This window comes from Danio rerio, chromosome 2 (assembly GCF_052040795.2).
Source record: "Danio rerio strain M-AB ecotype USA chromosome 2, GRCz13ab, whole genome shotgun sequence".
In the NCBI taxonomy this organism is placed as follows: domain Eukaryota; kingdom Metazoa; phylum Chordata; class Actinopteri; order Cypriniformes; family Danionidae; genus Danio; species Danio rerio.
In genome coordinates, this window is record NC_141022.1 from 6,359,776 (window position 1) to 6,382,044 (window position 22,269).

General features: G+C 39.3%; 2 protein-coding genes across 7 annotated transcripts in view; both read left to right on the forward strand.

The window, feature by feature from the left end:
• Positions 1-22,269, forward strand: part of il20rb (interleukin 20 receptor subunit beta) — a 203,216-nt gene that overhangs the window by 126,261 nt on the left and 54,686 nt on the right. The window lies entirely within an intron of this gene.
• Positions 1-22,269, forward strand: part of fgf12a (fibroblast growth factor 12a) — a 93,909-nt gene that overhangs the window by 55,838 nt on the left and 15,802 nt on the right. For all 6 annotated transcript variants that reach the window (XM_087240115.1, XM_087240112.1, XM_087240111.1 and 3 more), the window contains 1 exon segment: positions 3,507-3,610. In XM_087240115.1, coding sequence (XP_087096241.1) covers positions 3,507-3,610 — 104 coding nt within the window.

Here is a 22,269-nt window from a genome sequence, read left to right on the forward strand (position 1 = left end):
ATGAGTGAGATAGAGGTGAACAGTGTGCTGACAACACCACTATTCAGTACGCGCGCGACAACACAGCTGATAAGAACTTGCGCGACAAAACGGCTATTCAGTACGCGCGCGACAACACAGCTGATAAGAACTCGCGCGACAACACCGCTATTCAGTACGCGCGCGGCGACAACACCCGCTTTAGAGTTTTCCAGCTCTTTTTCATCCCCGCTTCTAGCAGCACACTCCATTTCCGCATTACTGGATCTGTAGCGACAACAGACCGCAAGGGATGATGGTCAAGCATGGGTTGATGGGAATTGTAGTTTTCGCTACCTCCCGTTCGCTTCATTCGCCTGAGCAAATTTTCTCAGAAGACCTATAGTTTTACAGAGTCATGCGACTACGGTAATATCGAAAAAAATTAATATTGCGGTATGACGGTATTTACAATACCATTACATCCCTATAAACGAATGATTTCTCCACTCAAATGGCTTGGACCCGGAAACAGTATACATACGTCACAAACACGTCACCACTTAACAAGCGGATAGTATATCGGCTATCAGTCTCCAAATCTTAGGAGTTATCGGTTACCGATATCGGCTCAAAAATCCATATCGGTGCATCCCTAGTTAATTGTCTTGAACAGTGGTTCTCAAAGTGGGGGTCAGGACCCACAGAGGGGTCACGGGACAATGAAGGGGGGTTGCCTGGTGATTTCCAAACAACTATTCATTTTTAATAAACCATAAGGATTGCCATATTTTATCCATAACCTACTGAAGAGAAAAAATAGTCGTTTATAGTTACTATAGACTATATAGTTAGTATAGTAGCTTATAGTTACTAGTTCTACTGGATTGCGACCCCTGGGGTGATTACACTATATTAAAGACAGAGCAATAGCGTCAGATGCAGTAGATTGATTTTATAACACCAGGTTAAACTTTCTGGCCCATTTACAGCACTGACCTCCATTTAAAAATTAACCGAAGAATAGACTTGTGTCTATTGGTGTGTGTGCGCCATTGCATGCAAGGTTTCTGTATTTATAACCACCTCAGAGGATATTAGGGGTCGTGAATCACTGGCATTGTCATTTTGAAAAGTTTGGGAACCCCTGGTCTAGAAAATGCTTTGTGATTTGTGAGTTTTTAGATATTTGAATTGAATTTGAAACAAGACAAAAACTGTAAGAAAGTCTTTTTTTTGTATTGCACTGACATTATAGACTACCTTTTACATGCCGGGGTAGTATGTATAGCATTTTCCGACAAATTTACACCCCTGCACAGCAGCAGGCACTGATGTTTATCGGGTGAGACTGAATCAGCTCAGCTGACAAGGGCACACCGGCACCTTTTTTTAAAGCCACAATATTGAGGATCAGCAGAAAAAGCTCATTCCTTCTACCACATAGAGAATAAAGAGTGCTGCCCTCTTAATCTAGGATAATGTACAATGGTTATCTGTCAAATTCAGACAGGCACAGGTGTGTAATGAGTTTTATGTCTTCTTTTTGCTCTTCAATTTAAATGCTAATCACACCATAGCTTGTTTTTGCTAACTGTAGTCCTATTTGGATGGTATATGTTTCTCAGGGAAATTTAAGGGATTTTGGGTGGCACGGTGGCTCAGTGGTTAGCACGGTCGCCTCACAGCAGGAAGGTCGCTGGTTCGAGGCCCAACTGGGTCGGCTGGCGTTTCCGTGTGGAGTTTGCATGTTCTCCCCCCACAGTCCAAAGACATGCGCTATGAACTGAATAAGCTAAATTGGCCGTAGTGTAATGAGAGTGTATGGGTGTTTCCCAGTGCTGGGTTGTGGCTGGAAGGGTATCCGCTGGATAAAACATATGCTGGATTAGTTGGCGGCTCATTCCGCTGTGGTGACCCCAGATTAATTAGCCGAAGGAAAATTAAATTAAGGGATTTTCTCAATTCACAGGGTGTTGTTTGTGAAATTGTTGTCTGAATCCAGAATGTCAGTGTTTTAACGATTAAATTGCCCTCATTTTTATTTATTTTGACAAAAACAGAATTTGTGTGGTGATTTAATAGCTGTCCAAATCCGCATCTCTTAGTTTCTAATGGAGATCAATCCAAAAAACTGTTTTGGCCACTGAAATGCACTGTACGGTTGCACTTCACCATAATTTGCATCAGAAAAGCATTTTGTGTATTAAAATGGACATTTACATTACCAAAGTGCAAGATATTAATGCCTAATTCTATTCTAAGTCTATTTTTGTACCCCTACCCGTTCCCCTTGGCCCTTGAAACAGAGTGTGAAGGGGAAATGCTTCAAAATGTACCCATAAGAATGGTAATGAAGATGTCTACTGTATGAGGGCTGAAATCACCAAATGGCCTTAAACTCTCACTAAATTCCCTACAGAATGTTACGTTTCCACACACACATGCACAAATAGCATGTAAACCCATCGGCCTTTCATATCGACTACTTTTAGGGTGCTTTCACACCTGCCTTATTTAGTTCGATTGAATCGCACTAGAGTTCGTTTTTTACTTTTGGTTCAGTTTGTTTGGGCTGGTGTGAATGCAGCAATCGTACTCAAGTTCGCACCAAAAGCGGACCAAATAAGCGTACCGAGAGCTGCTTGAAGAGGTGGTCTCGGTACGCTTTCAAACGAACCCTGGAGCGGTTCGTTTGTGGTGAGAATATGATCTGTACTAAAACAGATCCAACCGCAAAAAGTACTGCGCCTTCTGGACTAATTCAGCTGCCGTAGGCCGATGCGCTGTGCATTATGGGATATGGAGGAAAAATATTTGTTGACAGCGCTTTACCAACAGAGAGAGGGGAAAACATGAGCTAATGGATCGTTGGTAATATTTCCGCAAGATGACCATGTCACAGTTTAGCTAAATTAATTCACGCCTCCTGAAGTGACGAGCGATGCATTAAAACCCTGTTTTCCAGCCAAGGCCGCGCTTCATTCTCAAAATGTGTAGTTTGTATCTGTCTAAAGCAGGGATACAATCAATCAGCGCAGTCGTCCCTTTATAGTAAAAAGCGACATTTTGTGTCTGCTGGTTTTGTTTACCTGCGGGAATTCATTGGCATTTTCCCCCACGTGAATTCTGACTAATCAATAAGCAGTTTATGTTCAACAACATCTGACCAATGAGAGATGTGGATTTTGTCAGGTGACTGCATTTTGGTTAGTTTCAACTGGTTCAGACCAAAGCCAGAAGTGGTGTGAAAACGACCCAAAGACGGCAGAAGATGCAACAATGTATCATTTATTGCCTTTGGTGCTGACCAAATGAAGCGAACTACAGATGTGAAAGCACCCTTAATACGAACTCTTACTTTTTACTCAGACTTTGAGTAGTATTTACAACAGATACTTTTACTCTGCTTGCACTACATTTCGGAGAAACTAATGGTTCGTTTTTACTTGAGTATGATTTTTGTTCAGAGCTCTTTCCGCCGCTGGTTCTAGCAATGCCAAACCTATTGTAATGCAATGTGTGTTCTTTGTGTTTTGTCCCGTCAGCTCTTTTCAACCTCATTCCTGTCGGCTTAAGGGTGGTGGCCATTCAGGGAGTCAAAGCGGGTTTCTACATCGGCATGAACGGAGAGGGCTTCCTCTACAGCTCAGTAAGATTCCCCCTCAATCAGTTTACATGCCGTGTTGTTGTGTGCATGAGAAAATCCTGCATGCACTTCACATTGTATTCTTGTAAAAATTTTAAATAATGTTTAATGGCACATAATATTCAGTTGTATTCAATTTTAATAACCATGCAAGTAAACACAAATTCAGCCTGTTTTGCCATGTTTTATTTTTAAATTCTTGAAGCTCATCTATATTTATGAATGTACTCCGAGCTTAATTAGCACACAAAAAAAGGGAAAGTGCTGCCTTTGTCTTTAGCATATTGATTCAGTTGTTAAGCTAAAAATGCATTGAAAGGGCTGCTTATTGCGCGAGTTAGCAGTGTGACAGGAACAGTGTTCCCTGTAGGTTGTTGCTTGAGTTATGGTGGGTGACAGGCATATGTTCTTGCCCCCACTCAGCCGGCAGTTGAAACAGGTTTGTGGAGAAGAGTCTGAGTGAGTTACGCACTTCTGACAGCTTATGTAACGGCTGGTCACAGAACTCTTAATCCTGTTAAAGATGGTCTAAGAGGAAAGAAATACATTTATTTCCTGCCGCCGTTGACCCGATATTAGATTTTGGTTCTTTCGTGCATCTTTGGGATATGTTATTTCAGGGCTGCTCGGTTATAGGAAAATGATGATCACGATTATTTTGGTCATAATTGTAATCACTGTTATTCAAAACGATAAACAGTTGAAGTCAAAACGATTCGCCCTCCTGTGACTTTTTTTTTTATATATATATAAATGTGTTTAAATATAATGATGTTTAACAGATTAACCAGTTAAACTCTGCTGCTGTTTTGGGATTTCCGCCTGGACTTTGCCTACCCAAATTTAAAAGTTCCCAAATCCACATGCAGAAGTTTAAATGCAAAAATTTGGTATCATTTTAAAGAAAACCCTTTGAATTTTCATAAAACACTATTAAAAGTGTTTAAAATATCTGTATATGTTGTCAGTGTTATAATAAACACCTAAAGAAGAGGCGCTTTTTGAATTTTTTTTGTAAACTCAAATTTGAAAGTGTACCTTTTAGGTTTTGTGTCGTCTAGGGTGCTGTAATTCATTTTGGTGGTTCCTGCACATGTCTGTAATCATTGGAAAAAAGAAAAATGTCTCTACCATAATCTATGCAAAAGTTTATATTATATTATATGAATATTATATATTTATATGAAATTATATTCCAACTGATGAAAGGTGCTGTACAAACCACAGGGATTGATCATTGTCTTCATATTTCACTATTCATTTGTTTGATCAAACATAATTCACTGTGTTTGGACCACATCAGACATATAAAAGGATTACTTATGCACATCACCTCAAAAACAGAGGAGAATGGCCCTGAAGCACACAGCATAAGGTAAGACATGACAGCTGTCTGTGCTATCTGGGGCTGCTTATTGATCATAAATCTATTGTTTAAACGGTTAGTTAACCCAAACATGACAATAGTGATATTAATCAGTCATCTTTATTAGGAATGGGAGAAAAAAAGGTTATCGATGATCACGATTCTTTTTCTAGTAATTGTGAATCAATTAATAAAAGTTCTTAATTGATTCTATATTCAAATTAAATTGTGACTTAAAAATCACAAACGTAAGAATTTAAAGGCATGGCACAGTGCTATGCAGGTCTAAATGTAGGTTAAGAATCCCACCCTTAGTCCCAAGACTAAGTTTAAACTCCAAGAAGTCTAAAGCGTATTCATTTGTGTTCTGCAGATGAACGAAGGCCTCAGGGGATCGGAGCGACATGAGGGGGAATAATTAATGACAGTATTTTCATTTTTGGGTGAAATAATCCATTAAGCTTTTACTCAAACGTTTCCTCTTTAATTGAAAAATCCTTCAAGCTATAATGCCTTCGGCGTTCTCTCCAAAACCGCATCATTTCTGTTTTATTTCCCATTTACTGCATTAAGACAAATGACACAAATCTAATTACCTTGACTGCGGTTTTCGTTCATATCTTTTCAATATCTCGAGATACATTTAGCTTCCGAAAGTCTACAACTTAAAACTTTTATATACTTTCAAATGCCCCTATTATGCATTTAAAAAGGTCATGTTTTGCATTTGGGGGTTTCGAACAACAGTCTGATATGCATGCAAGGTCAAAAAACACTTTCATTTTCTTATAATATGCATTTATTTTTACCGTATTATCCCAGCAACTCCCATATGATTCGCTCAGTGATTCATATGTTCCCAAACCCCTCCTTAGAGCGATGCTAGTCTGCTCTGATTGGTCCGATGAATTAGTCTGTTGCGATTGGTCGACTGCGTTCAGCGTGAGACAGAATCTTCACGAGAAGATTCAGCCTGGCTTTGCTATAGTGTTTGTCTTCCTCTTTTTCTTTCTACAGTGTTTGTGGGCTGGGCCGGGGGTTTCAATTTTTCCAGGTTTGTGCATGCAGCAAATGGGCGGGGCTTGAGTTCCGTATTGACGTGACGTCGACACGGCTAAAGATTCATTATCTCCACGATTCATTTAAAACACTAGCGTGTAGACTCTTATAAATGAATCAATAGTCTTAAGCAATGTCAATTTTCAGATTTAAAGGTGCAGTAGGTGATTGTCTTCAGAAACATTTTTTTGTTGTGCTGGTTGAAAGTCTCTTCACAGTCCAATAGTAATGATTACAGTAAATGATCTAAATGTGTTTATATGTATTTTTATATTCTGGGTAAAGCATAAAACTAAAAAAATGTTCATCCAATTAAATAGAGTCGGACCGTCATCTCCCTTAATTCCGATAGGCAGGTCAGACTGTCTGTCAGCAAATGTAGATTCCGACTTCTGCGCATGTGTTCACGCAGATCCGCCATTGACGCGTGCCCGTCTGCATCACAAACGCATGTGCTACAAGCGAGCTGCGGGCCGCTCGCAAATGCCGAGTCGGAGCCGGAGGTGCCGAAGGACAGCCGAGCTCGGGCCGATTACTGTAAAGCCAGGCGCGGGTATAATTCGCCTTTAAAGCTCACGTTCACGAGACGGACAGGGAGAAATCAAAAGCTGAATTGAAACTTTTAAAAACCTGAATCAGTATTGGAGTCACTTTAGCACGCTGGAGGAAGGACGACACCATGGCTGAAGTAGCACTGTTAGACAGGTAATGTTCTGTTTTGAAACTATTTTATGTTAGATTGTGTTCTGTTATGAATGACTTGTATGCACAGAAGTGTTGTTCAGCCACTGAAATCTCCTGGTGAAAGATTGATGTGATTATTTTCAGTTTTATAAGGTCCTTTGACAGCATCTATAATGTAGATTTATATTTAGTTTAACAACAAAACTCCAGTAAATAGCGCTATTCCGCCTAACCTGCTTTATTGAGCTGAAGTTGCTTTTATATACACATTGGGTCATTTGTGAACAATGATCGCCTTCCTATACTTTTTACCATGCTACTCTGAATATTCGCTCTGAAATAGCATGTAAGTGTGGCAAAGTATTTCATGTAATTCCTGCACGGCGCTGGCACTAACTAACTGGCGAATGATATGAACTAGTGGGTTGTCTGTCGGCTGTTGTGACACGGTGTGCGCGCTCGCGATTTCAGGGGGTGTGGCTTTGAATCACAGTCCCTCCCCGCCGTCCAAAGATAATATGCTAAGCGGTTAGCATTTTGGAAGATCACCTACTGCACCTTTAAGCCTTAGCTGGATATTTCACTTCACTTGCAAGAGCTGTGTTACACAATGTATGGAAGTTAATTTTCAAAAAGGGGGCTCTTTAAAATTTAGAAACCATTTCTCAAGTGTGTCACAGCTTAATTTCTGAGTTCTCTATAAGTGTTAAAATGATAGCATCTGCTAACACATACTGAATTTACAAGAAGTCACACGGATCAAACTTACACTGTTACCTTGTTGTAGTTTAGCGAAGTGGAAAACGCTTACAGGATGGGTTTCCAGCTTCAGTTTCTCACTTATGCTGCTGTCCTCAACCCGGAGTGCTCAAATATAATTGGGTAAATAATGTTTTAATAATGTTAAATAGGTTTAATATGTACTAAATAGATTATAAACCTTACTATTTCATTGAAGTGCACTATTCTGTGCTTCTGAATGGCTGTATTTAAATATCTGTCGTGTTTCGTCTTGTCATGTGGCGTGTTGTTAGAACACAGGGTTACAATTGAACCTGCTCACCTGATGTTTACGTTCATAAATTTTGTATTATTTGCTAATTAATAACCACCTCATGTGGAACTCTGAATCTGCATCTCATTTCAGAGTCTGCTACTGTCTACTGGAGGTCGGTCATGAACGCATACTTTGAGAGCCTTCATGACTGAATGAAAAAAAAAAAGTGGTTTTCCACCAAGGCAACCTGGGGTGCGGAATTATAATTGGCTAAACTGGCAGTGGTCTGGTTATAGCGACCAAAAAAAGACAGGCATTTCGATACACATGCATTTTCTAAGGGGAATAACTAACGTCCGCATTATTTTCCAGCTAAAGTACGTTCAGTAGCCCAAGTGGACTCTAGTTTGCAAATTTTCATCACCCAACTCCAAATCACGGAGATAGCAGCTGTGTTATTGCATCCTGTCGCCCTCGCCAAAATGTTAAATCTCCAGATATATCAGATCCAGCCCTGGATGCCAGATTCTGACAAAAAATATGTGTTTTGTCTAGTATTCAAACATCCAGCCAGCAGAGTTGTCTAATCCCGCCCCCCAAAAAAACCTGTTAACAGCAAGTCTTGTCTGGTGCTGTGTGTTTTATCAGCCAAGAAGCTGACAGAGAAAGCCAAAGAAGAGCAGAAGCACGGAGACAAAGTGATGATGACAGAAAAGGAGCAGAGTTTATTGAATAATCTTAGTGGCGTATGTTTCGGTTGCCAGACTTTAATGCTCGTAGGGTACAAAAGGGCTCAAACTGTGCCAAAAAAATATCCACTAAACCATTACACGACCCAGCTGAAATGCTGATACAGGGCAGGATGGATCTGTCCTGTCCTCTTTCATGGATTCATTATACTATATTTAGAGTATATCCCGAAGCATGCTAATGGGACTTTTAATTTGCCAGTAACCCTGGGTGAAGCGCTTCTGGCGAACTGTATGCAATGGAAAAAACGGCGCGTTTAAGGTCTGTTTTCTTTCAAAATCAGCGATCTCCATTATCTGAGTGATATCCAATATAAAGTGGGTCTCAGATTGTACAAGAAGCACTGCATTACATTCCATTTTCCCCCGCCGTGTCTTTGTTAATATGAGCATTTATTTTACCCCAGTATATTCAATGAAGCTTCTGCTCTAGCCTGCCGATTCTGACGGGCGCGTGTGAGTAAACGACCTTTGTCTCGTTTTACGCTTGAGCAACTAAATGAATGCCAGAGTTTATTTAACTGAATGTTTCTTAATGACATTACAACATCGATGCTGTAAAAGGAGCCATATAAAATGGAAAAATTCACAAAAACAGGTCACCGGAAGTTTATCAGCATCGGAAAAACACTAGCTCGGCATATACCCCATTATATGAGCATCGCGGCACAAATTGAGATTCATCAGCGCAAGTGACCGTTTTTCAATCTACCAGTGTCCAATATTGGCCCACTATGTGTTGCTGCCCCCAGAGATACCATTAGGGGGCCCAGTATCCCCACAACCGCAGTCACAGTTATCTCACCTATCGACCTCCATATGGCTAACATTTCTGGTAGTAAAGAAAAACAAGATTCTTATCAAGCATTGATTTTCCCTCCTAGGATCAGTAAAGTCTTACCTTTTGATTGTTCCATTTCACAGAATTAGAACGAGGGCACTTCTCTTTAATAAGTAACAATCTTTTCTTCAGTTTCTTGGCAAGTACAAGTGCTCAGTCACGCAGTGGAGACCACTACACACTTTGTGCATCTGAACGTGTCTATTTTGGACTGTGGATGTACAGTATCTCCAGATCATAGGCAGTCATACGTTACATATACAGAAAATATGCTGACAAATATATAAAACAGACATGAAAAATAGCTGATTCTAGCAATCATGAGCAGCACCGCAAAGATTATACTTAAAGGGGACCTATTATGCCCCTTTTTACAAGAGGTAAAACAAGTTTCTAGAGCACGGCTATTAAATTAGTTTGTCATGGGGGCCAGTTCATGAAAAGCATCCCAAATGAGGGGCCGGAGAGATATGACTTGCAATATAAGCGATGACACAACAGCACATAAGAGCCCATATGATGTATTTTTACTTCTTAAAACACCCACATTGGCTTTTTCTACATTTAACGTTAATATGTTGTATTTTGAAACTACGCAACATCACTGCATTGTACAATGTGGCTTTTTTTACATGCATATTCAAATGTTGTATATCGAAGCTTAATAAAGGGACTAAGCCGAAAAGAAAATGAATGAATGAATGTATTTCGAAGCACATCAAAATCAGTGCATTGCTCAAGTAGGCTTCTTCTACTAAGTTCAGAGACATTCATTACATGTTCTGTTTTAAACTGCGTAACAATTAGGCATGCAATGATCATTGATTTTGGTTGTACGATTTAAGTCTGAAGAATAATCATGGATTCACAGTTTAATCACGATTATTATGCATTTATTAAATTCAAAACTAGTTTATAAAATCACTAGAAAACTGCTTATATTTTAAAGTGTTGTTTATCGCTGCTCAGTAACTAAATGCCGCACAAAATATTAATAAAAAACAAACAATAGTCCGTTTTGATTTTTCACAAGTTTTTGATTTAAACTTGAGTGATAATTTTAAAATGAAAATAAATGACAGAACAGAGAATAAATAAATAAATATAACAATAAATAGATTATTGTTTTTGTCTAATGTTAATTTAAGATATATATATATTAGCTAAGAATTTAAATAAACTGTTTTTATTATCTGCGTTCATACAAACATAATCATTTCAACCCAGGCTCATTCTGAAAACGTAGTCCCGCGAATGTTTCTGGAGGCCGCGAAATACGTCCCGGGAGGTACATATTTGTGCAGTTTTTGTTTTCGCAAATCCGCGAGAGGCCCCTGTGCGTGCTTTTTTGCATGTCGAACGTCTCTCGTGAGCGCCGTTTGCACCCGCGCCATTCTCGCGTAAACCCACAAGAGGCTGCTGTCGAATGACCGTCCGTTTGACTGGCTGAATGATTGACTGGGCGACCGGCCAATCGGCCGACCCACCCACCCTCCTCCTTCCCTAAACCCAAACAGTTTTACCAATCGACCCGCCCGCCCACTTACTTCCCTAAACCCAACCAACAATGTACAAAAAAAAAAGCCGTCAAGAAAAAGAAAAGCCCTCGTTTTTTACCACGTTTTTGGATTTGACCACATTCTCAGCCTGTTATTCACTTGTTCACTTAATTTTTTGGATTCTGTTTTTGTCTTACCTGATTTCTGGAACCACTCTTCCCCGGACTGAAACCCAGTCATCGTCATCAGCTCCTCCCTGCGTCTGAAGTCCGCCAGTGTACACAATGAGCTAATCGGACAAACTGGTTGCAGCGGGAAAGCCCTCCACACGGAGGTAAGCGGTCAACCGGCAATCACTGAAGGGAACGGCGTCACACCGCCCCGTAGCGTTCGCTTAAGAATTGAACTGCAGCCATACGTACCTCCGACTACATAATTTGCGGTCTCCAGAAACGTCCACAGGACTACGTTTTCAGAATGAGCCTGGGTTGAATCATTAAAATGTTTTTTAAATAATTCGTCTAATGTGTCTTTTGTTTACGTTGCACTGAAAGCCACGCACAACTCTCACCGCTACCGCATGAGATACCGTCTACTGTGTGCGCCTGGAGGGTGCGAATGCGTCAGTCTGCTCCCAATATGCGCAAGTCTCCATTGGAAATAATGAACTTGCGTGTGGAAAAGACGCAATATGTGAATGGGCTGCTGCTATAATTAATCCAATGTGTGTGCGTATTAGCATAACTTTGTTTAGTTGCAGCAATTTCGTTTTGTTCAACAGAAACGCAGCTTTGAGAAGCCTTGGTTTTTATTAATTTATTAACCATAATAATTTAAAGCGCGGTTTATAGTGAAATCGGCTAATCATTGCATCCCTATTAAACATATCAGTGCATTGTGCAAAAGGCCTTTTCTACAAACATGTCCAAATGTTTTCGGCTTTTCGCGCCACTCGCTTAATGTCAGGTGACTCACACTCTGCTCAGCCTTGCTGTATTGAACAGACGCACATCACTTCATAACTATAGTCATTTTTCGACTGAGCTAAATTTATTCTTGATGTCTCGATTACACTATCTGGAGACTATTTCCCACACTAAAGTGTGTATGTGAAGTTTCAGCTCGAAACACCCCACAAATAATGTTTTATACTCTTTGAAACTGCCACTATTAGACTTTGATCCTAATTGTGCCGTTTTGGTGACGGTTGCTTTAAATTGAATTGAGTGTGCTCTTTTTAAAAGAGGGCGGAGCTACAAATGCCTGTGTGTCAGCATAGTGGCAGATTCAAAAACAAGACTAACATCCTATGCTAATGAGGGAGAGATTTTCTCTAATGGGCGGGGCTTTCCTCCTCTGATGACACTTACAATGGGGAATGTCAGTCAAAGTGTTTCTGCAGACTGTTTAAATGAGCTTAGTCCCTTTATTAATTAGGGCTCGCCACAGTGGAATGAACCTCCGACTTATCCAGCATATGTTATACACAGCGGATGCCTTTCCAGCCACAACCCATCACTGGGAAACACCCATACATTCTCATTCACACACATACATACACAGTGAACAATTTAAATTACCCAATTCACATATAGCACACGTCTTTGGAATGTGGGTGAAGTTGAACATGGGGAGAACATGCAAACTCCACATAGAAATGCTAACTGGACCAGTCGAGGCTTGAACCAGCAACCTTCCTGCTATGAGGCGGCAGCGTTTACTTTTTTTCTTTTTTTTTTTCTTTTTACATTAGAAGCTGGCTATATTCACAGAATGTTGTGTTTAAACAGAAGAAAATTTTTATTTTTGGGAGAAGTATACCTTTAAGGTAGTCTTGAATCCCATTGTATGATAATATAATCAATGTTTGATTACCCTGATTCATTTTAAATTAAAATTCTTCACGTCTCATCTGATATTTGGCAGCTCGTTTGGTTCTGGAACGTAAGATGCACCAGATTATATATACAGAGGACATAGACATCCCCGCTCTTCTATTATTTTGATTAATGAAGTGTGGTTTTCCTGCAGGGTGTTAGAAGGTATAACATTAATAGGACTACAAGGTTTAAATACAGGCTTTCAGCTCATCACTATGTTTCAAGTGGCTTCCCACACCAGTAATACACTCAGTGTAATTTTTTTGTCTTGGCTATTCTGTCAGACCTCTTTCCTTCACGCTTAGTTTCCTTTCGCTAATTTGCACTGTTAATATAATGATGTCGTCGGAAATGAAATGCTGGTAGGAAGTCTACGATGCATGACAATTTCCCTGTTAGGGATTATTTAGCCACATATTTTATGTGTTTCTGGTGCTTCGTCTCTGTTTAAGGCATGTGTTTTAAAAGATTCATGCAATGTCGTATGTGTGAAGGTTAATGTTCTGTAACATAAGGCTCTCACCGTAGGCAGTTTTGAGGAATCCTTTTGCAGAGATTATTGATAAACCAACAGCAGGACAACAGCAGCACAGAGATGGTCAAAATACACGCACAAAGTCAAACAGAAAGAACCAGTCAGACTCAATGTAACTGGTAAAAACATATTCCAAAAAAATGTACACAATCATACACAAGAAGCAATGGGAAGATATACAATTATATCTACATACTGAATGAAACATTATTATTAGTTGTATTATTATTAAGGGGTTGCTTTTAAAATGTTCCCATTTTACCTATTATTCAGGTTATTCTGCAATTTGGAAGTAAAGTCTTTTCTGATATACTGATAACTGCTCGTTAACGCAAATTTCTAATCAGCCAATCACATGGCAGCAACTTAATGCATTTAGGCATGTAAACATGGTCAAGACGATCTGCTGCAGGCCAAACCGAGCATCAGAATGGGGAAGAAAGGAGATTTAAGTGACTTTGAACATGGCATGGTTGTTGGTGCCAGACGGGCTGGTCTGAGTATTTCAGAAACTGCTGATCTACTGGGATTTTCTTGCACAACCATCTCTAGGATTTACAGAGAATCTGAAAAAGAGAAAATATCCAGTGAGCGGCAGTTCTGTGGGCGCAAATTCCTTGTTGATGCCAGAGGTCAGAGGAGAATGGCCAGACTGGTTCCAGCTGATAGAAAGGCAACAGTAACTCAAATAACCACTTGTTACAACCGAGGTCTGCAGAAGAGCATCTCTGAACACACAACACATCCAGCCTTGAGGCGAATGGGCTACAGCAGCAGAAGATCACACCGGGTGTCTCTCCTGTCCGCTAAGAACAGGAAACTGAGGCTACAATTCACACAGGCTTACCAAAATTGGACAATCGAAGCTTAGAAAAACGTTGCCTGGTCTGATGAGTCTCGATTTCTGCCGCAACATTCGGATGGTGAGGTAAGAACTTGGTGTCAACAACATGAAAGCATGGATCCATCCTGCGGTTCAGGCTGGTGGTGGTGGTGTAATGGTGTGGGGGATGTTTTCTTGGCACATTTTGGGCCCATTAGTACCAATTGAGCATTGTGTCAACACCACATCCTACCTGACTATTGTTGCCGACCATGTTCATCCCTTCATGACCACAGTGTACTCATTTTCTGATGGCTACTTCCAGCAGGATAACGCACCATGTCATAAAGTGCAAATCATCTCTGGTTTCTTGAACATGACAATGAGTTCACTGTACTCAAATGGCCACCACAGTTACCAGATCTCAATCCAGTGGAGCACCTTTGGAATGTGGTGGAGATTCGCATCATAAATGTGCAGCCGACAAATCTGCTGCAACTGCGTGATGCCATCTTGTCAATATGAAGCAAAATCTCTGAGGAATATTTCCAGTACCTTGTTGAATCTCTGCCACAAAGGATTAAGGCAGATTTGAAGGCTAAAGGTGGTCCAACCTGGTACTTGAAAGGTGTATCTAATAAAGTGGCTGGTAAGTGTAGGTCCAGGTGTTCCAATTCAATTGGAGAAATTCATGGAAAGAATAACTAGGAGTAACAAATGACAGTCAAAGTTCACCATACTTGAGGTACAAACCATAAAAATAGTGATAATGTAATTAGAAGATACCAGTTTTCATCATCAAGCAGCATAACAAGTAGGGCTGCTTGATATTTGACTGACGTTTCAATATTTGCTATATAGATTGTACTATGAGTATCATTTCACAAGAAGACTTTAATAACTCTGCTTGAAAACATTTCATAATTTGACATGGATGAAGGATGGGTTGGGCAGCACGGTGATGCAGTGGGTAGCACAATGGCCTCACAGCATGAAGGTTGCTGGTTCTAGCCCCGTCCTGGTCAGTTGGCGTTACTGTGTAGAGTTGAATGTTATCCCCGTGTTTTACTTTGAATGTGGTTAAATTGACCATAGTAAATTAATGTAAGTGTGAACGCGAGAGTGTATGGGTGTTTCCCAGTACTGGGTTGCAGCTGGAAGGGCATTTGCAGCATAAAACATATGCTAGAATAGTTGGCGGTTAATTTCGGGTGGAGACCTCTGATAAATGAGGGACTAAGCCAAAGGAAATTTAATGAATAACCTACTGATTAGTGCATCGACACTGAGGTCCACACGGCGACCCGAGTTCAATTCCCAGCTTGAGTTCCTTTGCCAATCCTTAAATTTAAAAAAAAAAAATGTGCTAACATTAGGATAGAGTTATCCATGTAAACATACTGAATGAGAAGTCTTTGTAGTGACCAAGAACTGGCAACACTTCACAATAAACAATACAAACATCATTACTTATATAGTGGAGAGACAGGAACTGAGGCATGAAGGGAATGGAAATGTGGCTGGATTAATGGATAGTCACATTTACTCCCTGCTAACAAATTGGTTAACCCTTTATGACATCAACACTTGTAAATCAGTCTCTTGTGTAATAATGGTAATGTCTGATTGAAAAGACACATTCAGTGCTGCCAGACTTGGAGTTAGAGGGAATCCATTTTGTCACTGCAGAGATGCTATTGTAGTCCTCCTGGGGTGCAATTACTTGAGGACGTTTCCTGTGCTCATTATCTCTGTGCCCCTGCTGAGATGTTGGAAAGATGCTGTGAATCCTTACTCTTGGAGCTCAACGAAGACTTGGTTGTCGTCCCCTTAATTTAATGATGTGCTTCTAACTTTGGTAATCCTTTCTGGCTGTAGATTATAACCTGCAACACTCGAAGAGCAGTGTCCTTTATCATTCACATGTTCTGAATGTATTTTGAATCTGAACCAACCAGTGTAAATACCATATTTCCTAATGTGCTAAAGAGAATTGTAGCTCCATGTGGGAGTAGAGAGGTACCATTACACCCACGTGCATTTATTTTATTTAAGCACTGCAGATGCAAGCTTCATCCATTATCATTCAACCAATTCAGCCCCTTAGTTTAATGCTGCCTTCACAGGCTTTCTGAAAATTCCGCTTATCACTTGTGAAGAAGTGATTATGAGCTTATCACGTCCATGTGATTTATGAGAAATAATTGGAATCGAGGACAGCAGGTTTATTCTTGCCTGCTTCTTAGAGAACCTTCTAGACAAACTTGTATTTCAGTGTGTTGATGTGTTTTCAAGTGAAACGGAATATTAAGTGGGGGGTGGGGCTTTGTTTTTGCACATCATTTCCTCTAAGCAAATTAATAGTAAGAGGGGCGTGGTTAAAAATTTAGTTCAAGGCTTTTTAACAGCAGATGGCGCTCTAGGCTAGTTTTAAACAGCAGATGGTGCTATAGGCTAGTTTTTAACAGCAGATGGCGCTCTAGGCTAGTTTTAAACAGCAGATGGTGCTATAGGCTAGTTTTTAACAGCAGATGGCGCTCTAGGCAAGTTTAAACAGCAGATGTTGCATTAAGCTAGTTTTTAACACCAGATGGCACTCTAAGCAAGTTTTAACAGCATATGGCGCTCTAGGCTAGTTTTAACAGCAGATGTTGCTCTAGGCAAGTTTTTAACAGCAGATGGCGCTCTAAGCTAGTTTTAACAGCAGAAGGCGCTCTAAGCTAGTTTTTAACAGCAGATGACCCTCTAGGCAAGTTTTAACAGCAGATGTTGCTCTAGGCAAGTTTTTAACAGCAGATGGCGCTCTAGACTAGTTTTAACAGCAGGCGACGCTCTAGGCAAGTTTTAACAGCAGACGGCGCTCTAGGCCTGTTTTTAAAAGCAGACGGCGCTCTAGGCTAGCTTTTAACAGCAGATGGCGCTCTAGGCAAGTTTTAACAGCAGATGTTGCTCTAGGCTAGTTTTTAACAGCAGACGGCGCTCTAGACTAGTTTTAACAGCAGATGGCGCTCTAGGCTAGTTTTTTAACAGCAGATGGCGCTCTAGGCAAGTTTTTACAGCAGACAGCGCTCTAGGCAAGTTTTAACAGCAGATGTTGCCCTAGGCTAGTTTTTTACAGCAGACGGCACTTTAGACTAGTTTTAACAGCAGATGGCGCTCTAGGCACGTTTTAACAGCAGACGGCGCTCTAGGCAAGTTTTAACAGCAGACGACGTTGTAGGCTAGTTTTTAACAGCAGATGGCACTCTAAGATAGCTTTTAACAGCAGATGGCGCTCTAGGCAAGTTTTAACAGCAGACGACGTTGTAGGCTAGTTTTTAACAGCAGATGGCACTCTAGGCTAGCAAGGTCTAATTTTATGTCATGAGATTTATGAAAACAGCTCAATAAGAAGTAATTAATGCTTATGTAATTCACTTGAACCTTTTCTAACGTTATTAATGATTACCTAAGGTTCAAGTGTTGTGGGATTGTTTCCCAGGAAAAGTAAGAAATACAGTTTTGTCAAGAAACTGTATGCACACACAGGTTATTACAGAAGGTCCCATTCAATCTACTTCCAGCCACATGTTTTCACTCTAGCTATGGTGGAGGGGGTTCATGTATGTTAGGGCCAGGACACACACTGTTAAAATTGCTGGATTCCACAAACTTCCTTCATGTTGTCCCTACACAAATTGATTAAGTTAACTTAGTTGTCTTTACAAATTTAAGTGGATTGAACACCAGATTAAAACATTTAAGTTGTCAAAAAAAAAAACTTCAAAAATTGCACTCCAAATACATTAACAGCTTTTCCCTGTCAATGCTGGCAAATGACCGTGGTAAAAGTGGAGTAATCCGCAGTGGCCACCACTTTATGCTGTTAATTATGCTGTTAATAATTGCATTACACATGATTATACATGTACTATGTATTACACATAAGTGGATTATTAATTAGGCGTTAAGCATTTGGTTTAAATAAATATGCATTCTTTCACAGAAACAAAGTTTTATCCCACACAGTGGCCAGAAACTGACGGTAGAGTCTTAGATCTTCCTAATGTTTCACAGTTTGTCCAGATCTAGTAAGAGCTTGAATTTCAAACACCAGTAATCTAAGGCCTGCGATCTTTGCCGGATAATTAGAATGTAAATGAAGGCTTAAAATCATCAATCAACCAAGGTGAAGGCAGAACAGGATGCAGGTGTTAGTGGAAAGTAGTTTATTTCTTGTCACAGGCTGTTGTTTTAAAGAGTGCACCACCAAAAACAGACTTCAGTGTAGTCCTAAAGGAAATCTCCTCAGTTCACTGGAGAGTAACAGACAAAACCACTTTATATAGATGATAGAGAATGAACTAAGGAGAAATCAGCACTTAACCAGGAGATAATGAATGGAAACAGGTTCTTAGAAATAATTATAACATGTCTCTGTAATATTGATCCTGATTCCAAGGTATGTTTTTTCCAGACAACAACCGATTGAAGCAGGCCGGGAAAAAAGCATACATATCTGGGTGGTATGAATCAAATTGACAGTTACTAAATAAATACAGTATGCTTATTATAGCAATCACCCTCCTTACCAATAATATTTTTGCAATACTTGTGTCGCGATACAATATTATTGCGATTTTAAATATATTGCAATATTTTGCAATTTATTACCTTTTTTCATTTTCAAATTATGTCCCCAAACAAATACTTTGTCAACATCTGTTTTAACTAAGCATAAACTAAAAACTGCTGTTAAAGCTTTTAACTGCAGATGGTGTTGTGAACTACTTTTTAACAGCAGACACTGCTCTAGGCTATTATTTAACAGCAGATGTCACTCTAGGCAAGTTTTTAAAAGCAGGCGGAGGTCTAGGCTAGTTTTTAACAGCAGATGGCGCTCTAGGCTGGTTTTTAACAGTAGATGCTGCTTTATCTAGTTTTTAACAGTAGATGGTGCTGTAGGCTAGTTTTTAACAGCAGATGACGCTCTTGGCTAGTTTTTAACAGTAGATGCCGCTCTAGGCTAGTTTTTAACAGCAGGTGGCGCTCTAGGCAAGTTTTAACAGCAGATGTTGCTCTAGGCTAGTTTTTAACAGCAGATGGCGCTCTAGGCTAGTTTTAACAGCAGATGGCGCTCTAGGCTAGTTTTTAACAGCAGACGGTGTTCTAGGCTAGTTTTAACAGCAGACGGCGCTCTAGGCTAGTTTTAACAGCAGACAGCGCTCTAGGCAAGTTTTAACAGCAGATGTTGCTCTAGGCTAGTTTTAACAGCAGATGGCGCTCTTGGCTAGTTTTAACAGCAGACCGTGCTCTAGGCAAGTTTTAACAGCAGATGTTGCTCTAGGCTAGTTTTTAACAGCAGATGGCGCTCTAGGCTAGTTTTAACAGCAGATGGCGCTCTAGGCAAGTTTTTAACAGTAGATGCCGCTCTAGGCTAGTTTTTAACAGTAGATGGTGCTGTAGGCTAGTTTTTAACAGCAGATGCCGCTCTAGGCTAGTTTTTAACAGTAGATGCCGCTCTAGGCTAGTTTTTAACAGCAGACAGCGCTCTAGGCTAGTTTTAACAGCAGACCGCACTCTAGGCAAGTTTTAACAGCAGATGTTGCTCTAGTCAAGTTTTAACAGCAGATGTTGCTCTAGGCTAGTTTTTAACAGCAGATGTTGCTCTAGGCAAGTTTTAACAGCAGATGTTGCTCTAGGCAAGTTTTAACAGCAGATGTTGCTCTAGGCAAGTTTTAACAGCAGATGTTGCTCTAGGCAAGTTTTAACAGCAGACAATGTTGTAGGCTAGTTTTTAACAGCAGATGTTGCTCTAGGCTAGTTTTTAACAGCAGATGTTGCTCTAGGCAAGTTTTAACAGCAGACCGCACTCTAGGCAAGTTTTAACAGCAGATGTTGCTCTAGGCAAGTTTTAACAGCTGATGTTGCTCTAGGCAAGTTTTAACAGCAGATGTTGCTCTAGGCTAGTTTTTAACAGCAGATGTTGTTCTAGGCAAGTTTTAACAGCAGATGTTGCTCTAGGCAAGTTTTAACAGCAGATGTTGCTCTAGGCAAGTTTTAACAGCAGAAAACGTTGTAGGCTAGTTTTTAACAGCAGATTGTGCTCTAGGCTAGTTTTTAACAGCAGACGGTGCTCTATGCCAGTCTACAGAAGCGTCTACAAGACTACGTTTTCAGAATGAGCCTGGGTTAAAAAACGCTCAGTGAATGGTCAGTATTTGCTGCAGATGTGTAGTTTGCTCAAAGACACATTTTAATATCCTCTCATAGCTTTTTACGTTAGTCGTACTGAAGGCCACTGTTTTGTAGTGTTCACCGCTGGATTGTGTGGGAGTTTGGGTCTAGTTCTAGTAAGGAGTCCTTCTGCATTATTTATCGAGCTTTCACTGTGACCTACTTTACAACACAGCAGTAACCACAATTCTCCCTGCACTTCAAAACGCACATATCTTTAATTAATATGTGTGAACACACTCCAACAGACAATAACTGGGAGGTTTTTAGCAGAATGTGTATGCAGTGAACAGTCATTTATACGACATGAAACATTCCCAGTAAAAAAAACACTAACTTTATTTTACTCTGCACCAATAACGCTCCATCATGTGTACACAAAGCACAAAGATTGTTCATGCTTTATACGCACACATCAGTCTCACACCTCAGCTGTTTTAATAGTTTCCACTCAGTAGTCCAATTAATTACTGTGTTTTCTTATGCCGTTTTTACCGCAGTACATCCCTCAGAATATAATAGAGAAACATACAGTTGAAGTCAAAATTATTAGCCCCCTTTGATATTTTTTTTTTCTGTTTTAAATATTTTAAAAATAATAGAGCAAGGAAATTTTTACATTATGTCTGATAATATTTTTTCTTTTGGAGAAAGTCTTAGTTATTTTATTTAAGCTAGAATAAAAGCAGTTTTTAATTTTTTAAAAATCATTTTAAGGTCAAAATTATTAGCCCTTTTAAGCTATAACTTTTTTCGATAGTTTACAGAACAAACCATCATTATACAATAACTTGCCTAATTACACTAACCTGCCTAGTTAACCTAATTAAACTAGTTAAGCCTTAAATTGTCACTTTTATGCTGTATAGAAGTGTCTTGAAAAATATCTTGTCCAATATTATTTACTGTCATCATGGCAAAGATAAAATAAATCAGTTATTAGAGATGAGTTATTAAAACTATTATGTTTAGAATTGTGTTGAAAAAGTAATCTCTCTGTTAATCAGAAATTGGGGTGGAAAAATAAACAGGGGGGCGAATAATTCTGACATCAACTGTATATATATATATTTATTTTAATAATAGTTTTTAAATCTAATCAACCTTTTCGTGCAGTGCAAATGAATGTAAAATCTTAGCTACTGATGCCAATAAAGAATCCTTTTTTTATTTTTACAAGTTTATTAGGGGAAATTCATGATTTATTATTCAAGAGTCTTAATTATGCATTTAAAAAGGTCATATTTCAGTTAACTGTGTTACACACTGCATGGAAGTTTATTTTCAAAAAAACAGTAGGGGCTCTTTTTCATACAATGAGGGAAAAGTATATTTAATAGCTTTACTTTTTGACAAAACAAATTAAATTCTTATGCAAAAGGTTTCATTGTTAAGTTAATGTCAGTGTTTTGTGCAGTACTTTTATTATATTGTGCAGTATGAACAAGTTAAGTCGTAAAGCTAAGCGATTTCGGTATGAATGATCTGTGTTGCCCTGTAAAATTGACAGCATTACATTATTCAGAAACATTTTTAGTTGTTCTGGTTGAAAGTCTCTTCACATAGTACTGATTACATTAAATGATCCAAATGTGTTTACATGTATTTTCATATTCTGTGTAAGGCATTAAACATAAGGCATAAGAAAGTCTTGTTTGTTTTATTTCGGCTAGAATAAAAGCAGTTTTTACTTTTAAAAAACATTTTAAGGTCAGAATTATTAGCCCCTTTAAGCTATTTTTTTCTCGATAATCTACAGAACAAACCATCATTATACAATAACTTGCCTAATTACCCTAACCTGCCTAGTTAACCTAATTAACCTAGTTAAGCCTTTAAACGTCACTTTAAGCTGTATAGAAGTGTCTTGAAAAATATCTAGTCAAATATTATTTACTGTCATCATGACAAAGATAAAATAAATCAGTTATTAGAGATGAGTTATTAAAACTTAAAAAATAAAAAAATAAAAAAAGGAATTGGGCAAAAAATAAACGGGGGGCTAATAATTGA